Source organism: Galdieria sulphuraria (genome assembly GCF_000341285.1).
Source record: "Galdieria sulphuraria unplaced genomic scaffold scaf_2, whole genome shotgun sequence".
Lineage (NCBI taxonomy): Eukaryota > Rhodophyta > Bangiophyceae > Galdieriales > Galdieriaceae > Galdieria > Galdieria sulphuraria.
This window is the reverse complement of record NW_005178473.1, coordinates 178,037-184,546: the sequence shown is the minus strand read 5'-3', so window position 1 is coordinate 184,546 and position 6,510 is coordinate 178,037. Positions and strand designations below refer to the sequence as shown.

At 38.8% G+C, this 6,510-nt stretch overlaps 4 protein-coding genes across 4 annotated transcripts in view; 3 read left to right on the top strand and 1 right to left on the bottom strand.

Moving 5' to 3' along the window:
• Positions 1 to 1,064, bottom strand: part of Gasu_04810 (uncharacterized protein) — a 1,181-nt gene extending 117 nt beyond the window's left edge. Inside the window, exon 1 of the mRNA XM_005708856.1 lies at positions 1 to 1,064. This exon is cut by the window's left edge and continues 117 nt beyond it. Within this exon, the coding sequence (XP_005708913.1) occupies positions 1 to 1,038 (1,038 nt within the window). The 5' untranslated portion in view covers positions 1,039 to 1,064.
• Positions 1,065 to 1,074: 10 nt separating this feature from the next.
• Gasu_04800 (nucleoside-triphosphate pyrophosphatase) lies at positions 1,075 to 3,009 on the top strand. Its single transcript, XM_005708855.1, has one exon. It carries the CDS (start codon positions 1,622 to 1,624, stop codon positions 2,309 to 2,311), a length of 690 nt encoding a protein of 229 aa, XP_005708912.1. The 5' UTR covers positions 1,075 to 1,621; the 3' UTR covers positions 2,312 to 3,009.
• A 525-nt stretch (positions 3,010 to 3,534) lies between these two features.
• Gasu_04790 (alcohol dehydrogenase (zinc-containing)) lies at positions 3,535 to 4,839 on the top strand. The gene has a single exon (XM_005708854.1). The coding sequence runs from the start codon at positions 3,608 to 3,610 to the stop codon at positions 4,802 to 4,804; it is 1,197 nt and encodes a 398-aa protein (XP_005708911.1). The 5' UTR covers positions 3,535 to 3,607; the 3' UTR covers positions 4,805 to 4,839.
• Positions 4,840 to 4,854: 15 nt separating this feature from the next.
• Gasu_04780 (V-type H+-transporting ATPase subunit d) lies at positions 4,855 to 6,510 on the top strand. The gene is made up of 9 exons (XM_005708853.1): positions 4,855 to 4,998; positions 5,053 to 5,127; positions 5,184 to 5,447; positions 5,496 to 5,688; positions 5,745 to 5,822; positions 5,872 to 5,927; positions 5,978 to 6,127; positions 6,181 to 6,278; positions 6,328 to 6,510. The coding sequence occupies exons 1-9, from the start codon at positions 4,921 to 4,923 to the stop codon at positions 6,389 to 6,391; spliced, it is 1,056 nt and encodes a 351-aa protein (XP_005708910.1). The 5' UTR covers positions 4,855 to 4,920; the 3' UTR covers positions 6,392 to 6,510.

The window sequence follows — 6,510 nt, the reverse complement described above, 5'->3', positions numbered from 1 at the left end:
TTTCCTAGAAGATGCACTGCTTTGTTCCTCTTCTTCGGAATCTCCAGAAATAGATGAATCATCGGACGATTCTGAACTATCTGTATCCGGTTCTTTCTTCAAAGATTGATATTCTTCTTTCTTGCTACTTGTGGGCATCTTCTTCTTAGGCATTCTATCCAATTTTCCTCCTGTCCTCTCATCTTTACCTTTCTTCTTCTTCGAAACTTCAACAGGAACCTCTTTTCGCTTCTTGCCTAGTTCTACCGAAGAAGATGAACTAGAGGAGGACTCGTCCGAGGCTGAGCGTTCTGAGGATGACTCCTCTGAAGAAGAACTAGTTATCTGCTTCTCATTACTCTTGCCAATCACAACCTTATCTTCCTGATTGGTCTTATTTCTCTGATTCTTTACTCTCGATTTCTTACTTTGGGTCTTTGTTGGAACTGAAGATTCCGACGAGCTACCAGAAGAGGAGCTCTCGGCATTCGAACTACTCTCTAACGAAGAGTTTTCTTCCGACTTGGAGCTCTTCTCACTTTCTTCTGACGTACTAGAACTTGAAGAACTGTCACTGCTCTCGCTTGAAAGCCTGCCACTCTGCTTTCCAGTAACAACTGTATGCAAGGAACTCGGGGTTTTACTTCTTTGAGATTTGCTCTCTTTTTTTAAAGAAAAACCGTCCTTATCACTTGAAACAATAGCCTTTCCTGAAGATGGTGAAGATTTTAAACTTTTTGAGCTGCTAGAACTAGTATCTACGTCACTTTCAGAAGAGGAAGACGAATTGGACGACGCTGAAGAAGAACTGCTTGACTGGGAAACTGAACTTTCACTGGAAGAGGAACCTGTCTGTGAGGAGGACTGCGAGGAACTTTGGCTTGAAGATGATTCTGATTGACTGTTTGAAGAGGTCGACTCACTATCGGAAGATGCTGATGATGTCTCACTAGCAGATTTCTGTTTGGCCATCGTCGTCGTCCAACCAGAAAAGATACAATTTTCAACGAAATTTTGGGTAACTTTTGTGTTGACAGCAGCATTTTCTACATGAGCCATGACAGTTTTGTTGCCTATACCAAAAAATCTACCTAAAGCATTTTGAATTCATTACGAGATTTTTAGCAAATCGTGTTTTAATTCTTTTGAAAGGTGGTAAACCCAGAAATGAAACAGACATCAACTGTTGTCGATAATAACCTATCGATGTCGTGTCATTTGTGTCACAGCTATGCTGTTTTAGATTCTATTTGACCAAAGAGTTCCGCAGTATAGTCATCTGTATTATTCTCTCTCGCAGAGTTTCAGAATTTGTCCATCGTCATTTGATCGAACAACGTTATCTATTGGGGCTGGTAATCCTATCCATTCGTTTGTCACAGAAACTTGAGAAGAATGAATAAAGCATTCAAGGATTTCTTGTTTAACATGAAATCTTTTCAACATCTCTTTCTTTCAAGATAGATAGCATGTAAATACCTCAAAGAGAGGAAATGCAACTATTAGAAAACGAGATTTTGGGAGACACTCTCGTACTGACATATGATATCTTTTGTTTTTTGAAACTATTCATTTCATCGCAATAGGGATAAGTAAACCTTTTGGTGACAATTGATAAGAGAGAAATATATAAATTGTCGAAATGAATTTTGTCTCTTGTTGGTGGCTAACTTCATCTTTTGAACATCTTCGCTATTGTTGTAAGAACAAGCATACTCATCTGGTAGGCAAAAATACGTTAAATATGAAAGCTGGAAGAAACCTAAAAATCACCTTTGTGACGGGAAACCAAAATAAGTTAGAAGAAGTACGGTCTATTCTTGCAAGAGTGGACAAGATTGCTGTAGAAAGTAAGCAAGTTGATCTTCCAGAATTGCAAGGTGAACCAGAATACATTGCGAAAGAAAAATGTAGATTGGCAGCCAAAGCAGTTGGAGGCCCCGTTATGGTGGAGGACACTTGCCTATGTTTCAACGCACTGAAAGGATTGCCAGGACCTTATATCAAATGGTTTCTTCAGAAATTAGGTCACGACGGTCTTAATCGCCTTTTATACGGTTTTGAGGATAAAAGTGCTTATGCACTGTGTATTTTTGCTTTTTCATTGGGTTCAGAAAGTGAACCTGTTGTTCTATGCGGTAGGACGGAAGGCATAATAGTTCCTGCCCGAGGTCCTACTGTTTTCGGGTGGGATCCTATTTTCCAACCAGAAGGTTCCTCTTATACATATGCTGAGATGGATAAAGTTGTCAAAAACCAGTTGTCACACCGTTACAAAGCGCTGAGAGAACTAGAAAATTACTTACTTGAGAATATACTTTGTCCAAACTAATAGAAATAGTCACAAGAGAAACTGCCAACTACTGAAATCTAGAGTAATATGATTCTCTAGGTTAAAGATCATTTGTAATTCAATCTATTTTACTAATGTCTCCATAACTTGTTGCAAAGTTTCAAACACAACAGATTCTTCACATGTATAAAAGTTTTTCGGTTTATTGCACCGTCGTGCATTCATAACATTGGAATGATATCGATTGTAGTTCTCAGGCACCGAAGGTTTCATTAGTTTCTAGGTTTTAGTTTCCGAAATATGTTATTTTGCCTTATTTGGGTTGCGTAAAGGTTAGATTCTTCAGTGACTGAGCCTGCTCCATGTCGAGGCCTTTCAGTTTCTCACACTCTTCTACAAAACTACACTCACACTGTTATTCTCGTTAACTGAAAACAGTGTTTTTTAGTTTTGTAACATAAAGCGCCAAGTTGAATACTTTTTGTGTATATCATACATCGCAAGAAGAATGGCAGTTTGGCAACATGATCTCCACTTGCCTTTTCAAACAACGAGTTGTGTTAAATATCTTTCCTCTCTAGTATAGAAGTGTTCAGGGTCTTGGATAGAAAAGAAACAACAAGGCCCTGGTGATAGTTGGTTGTCGTGTTATGAACAGTTGTTACGTTGACTTGTGAACACACTTCCAAGTCAGCTAATAGTTGGAAACACCATGAAACAAGTCTCAAGTTGAATTCGTTTATTATTGAAAGCAAGCTTGTTGTATTTTTGTAAAGAAACTGCAATAAACAACTTCCTATGAAGTTTGCTCATCTTTGTTTGTAAACGTGTCTTATAAGCTATTGGTGGTGGTATGATCGGCAGAGTGCTTTTCAAGTTGCCTATTTCAAAAACTGTCTGTTTTTTGCAGACTTGTGACTTATCGCATTCTTTGAAAACTCTGTACCTTTACCGTTATTTTTTGAAAATTTTCTGTCCCGTCGGATTGTTATTTGAAATTTCTTGGTGACAAGAATTGTTCTCAACATAGAATTGACAGAAAACCTCTATAAAAGTCTTCAAACATTTGCAAGGTTCTGAGTTGAGCCACTAAAGAGTTTCTTATGACAATTTTTGGGAAAAGAGTTGCAGGTGTTCAACTTGAGTTTGATATCACTAGAATGAAATTTATAGGACACAAGTTATATGATATTTGTTGGCAGATCTGCAACTTGTCATTATCTACCTGATAACAATAAAATGCACTGACAATGCAATGGCTTCCAATTCCGATTTAGGAAGAAATGGCAAAGAGAAACTCCAAGTAGAAAAGCTCCAAGACCAATCGCCAAACTGATGACTTTATCCTTTTTCTCTCCGTTTCGTAGGATTGCCTGGTCTTTTGTGAAACTAGAGAAAATGTCACTATCGACTATGAAAGCTTGTGTTTTCCCTGGTGTAGGACAACCTATGCGTACAGAAATCTTACCCATTCCGAAACCTCAAGACGGTGAGGTTCTCGTAAAAGTGGCGGCTTGTGGTGTTTGTCATACAGATCTACATGTTATAAAGGGTGAAGTGAAGTTTCCAACTCCAGCAGTATTAGGACACGAGATTTCGGGCACAATTGAAGAGTTAGGTCCTGGAGTGAAAAGTGAGATGCTCAAAAAGAACCAAAGAATAGTTGCTTCCTTCATCATGCCTTGTGGATGGTGTCGTTTGTGTTCTGTGGGAAGAGACGATCTTTGTGAGAACTTCTTCAACTATAATCGTTTAAAAGGTCAGTTGTATGATGGCAAAACCAGACTTTTTCGTGAAGACAAGTCTCCCATTTGGATGTATTCTATGGGAGGCCTTGCAGAGTATTGCGTAGTACCTGCAACTGCAGTATTTCCTATTCCACAAAATATGCCACTAGATACTTCGGCAATTCTTGGTTGTGCCGTATTTACTGGTTATGGCGCAGTTCGTCATAATGCCGATGTCCGAATCGGTCAGCGAGTAGCAGTTGTTGCAGCTGGCGGTATTGGTTTAAACGTCATCAACTGGAGTAAACTGAGTGGTGCATCTCAAATATTAGCTTTGGATATAGATGATAAAAAACTAGAGTTGGCAAAACTGATGGGTGCGACTCATACTCTTCGTTCTGATAATAAGGATATAGTACAAAAGGTGAGAGAACTGACGGAAGGAGAGGGAGTTGATATTGCTTTTGAGGCCTTGGGAACTCGACAAACCTTCGAATTGGCCATGGAAATTATTCGAGACAGTGGCAAAGTGGTAGCTATTGGTATTGCTCCTGCGGGAACTACTGCTTCGGTAGATATTCAGAGGTTGGTAAGACGAGGTTTACAAGTTGCAGGTTCATATGGTGCTCGAGTTCGAGCGGATATGCCAGAAATTGTGAGAATAGTTGCATCCAGCGATTCTTATAAGAAGTCAATTACTGCAGTCTATGAGTTGGATGAAGCCAACCAAGCATATGAGGATTTGAAGAATCGAAAGATTGTAGGTCGTGCAATCGTTAAAATGCCAAATGCAAATTTTTCTTAGTAAAATTGAAGATTGTGATACAAAACTGTTTGTTTTCATTCAGTCCATAGATATTCGATTGTTCATTTGGCCACCATATTGGATTCTCAGTTCCAAGTTGTGAAAAGTATCGACACATGGAAGACATTAGGGACTTGATTGGATTCAACGTTGATGACGGTTATATTGAAGCGCTCGTTCGTGGTTATAAGAGCGTAAGACTTGGAGTGGATTCTAGAAAATCATACTTACCAATCGTTGTACTCTAGTCGTTGCTTTCTTCCGTAGACTATGTCAACTTGACACAATGTGAGACTTTGGAGGATGTCCGTATGCACCTAAACGTGAGTTTCAGTTTGTTTCATAGTTTTTTTGAACTGACTAAGCTAGTGCTTGTTAGGGAACAGAATATTCAGTGGTGTTACAAGACGAACCTAGTCCGCTCACCGCTTCGATAATTGCGGAAAAGTGTTCCGTCAAGTTAGTGTCGGATTTTCAATATATTCGTTCGCAAAGTACAAACCCTCTTACGAAATTTTTGGACTACTTGACTTATCCATACATGATCGATAACTTGGTGTTGCTGGTGACAGGAACTTTGCACGAGAGGGATATTGGGGAGCTTCTAGAAAAGTGCAACACTCTTGGTAGTTTTCCAGCGATGGTAACTCAGTGTTATCAAAAGTTTTCATTGAACTGACTGTTTTCGTAGTCAACTCTGTCAATTGTGTCTACACCTGAAGAGCTTTATCGGGAAATCTTAGTTGACACGCCACTGGCACCCTATTTTGCGGAATGTGTATCTTTTGATGACTTGACAGAAACGAACATTGAAATTATTCGCAATATTCTATACAAGGCCTATCTTGAAGATTTCTATCAATTTTGTTGCAGTCTTGGTGGAAGTAAGTACTTGTCATGGCGTTGTTATCGTCGATCGGTTAATAATGGTTTGTTTTAGCCACAGAGAAAATCATGTGCGAAATCTTGCAGTTTGAAGCTGACAGAAGAATTATCAATATTACTTTGAACTCTTTAGGTAAAGTTGTGTTGCACATAGGCAGTTGCAGTAACTCAATGAAAAACAGGATCCAAGTTAAGTCGAGAGGCAAGAGAAAACTTGTACCCTTCCATTGGAAGCCTCGTACGAGAACTACTTGTGCCTTCAATGTGCTGATTTTCACTTATGACTAGGTTCCTGAGGGTACATTGAAACTCTCTCGAGCAGAAGATGTACAGTCAGTGAACTCTGTTTTGGAATCGTATGATCTATTTCGTCGTCTTCTCCAGTATTCTACGGATAGTCCCGGGAAATCGCTCGAAGATTCTTTTATAGAATACGAGGTTTGAGTAGCTTCAAGTCTTTAACATGCAATCATATTTGACGCCTACGCAAGGTTCAATTATCGAAGAAAACTTTCGAACAGCAATTTCATTACGGCGTTTTCTATGGATTTTTAAAACTTAGAGAACAAGAAATTCGTAATATTTTATGGTTGGTGATGCGTTACTTAGTCAGCATAATAGTTGATTCGTTTTTGAAGGATTTGTGAATGCATTAGTCAAAGGCATCGTACCGGAATAGGCAACTACGTGACCATATTTTAAAGAAAATTGTATTGGATAGCCTACCAGAAACATCTACAAGGAATTATACAAAGGTATAATAAGTTCATGGTAAAGAACCTCTCAAACTTTGTCGTAACAATAAAATTTATAAAATGAGC

Excerpts from the sequence above, each read along its gene's own strand:
- Gasu_04800 (XM_005708855.1), top strand. The coding sequence starts at position 1,622 with ATGAATTTTGTCTCTTGTTGGTGGCTAACTTCATCTTTTGAACATCTT.
- Gasu_04790 (XM_005708854.1), top strand. The coding sequence starts at position 3,608 with ATGACTTTATCCTTTTTCTCTCCGTTTCGTAGGATTGCCTGGTCTTTT.
- Gasu_04780 (XM_005708853.1), top strand. The coding sequence starts at position 4,921 with ATGGAAGACATTAGGGACTTGATTGGATTCAACGTTGATGACGGTTAT. Across the intron at positions 5,128-5,183 it reads ATGTCCGTATGCACCTAAAC|GGAACAGAATATTCAGTGGT; the intron begins GTGAGTTTCAGT and ends AGTGCTTGTTAG. Across the intron at positions 6,279-6,327 it reads GAAATTCGTAATATTTTATG|GATTTGTGAATGCATTAGTC; the intron begins GTTGGTGATGCG and ends TCGTTTTTGAAG.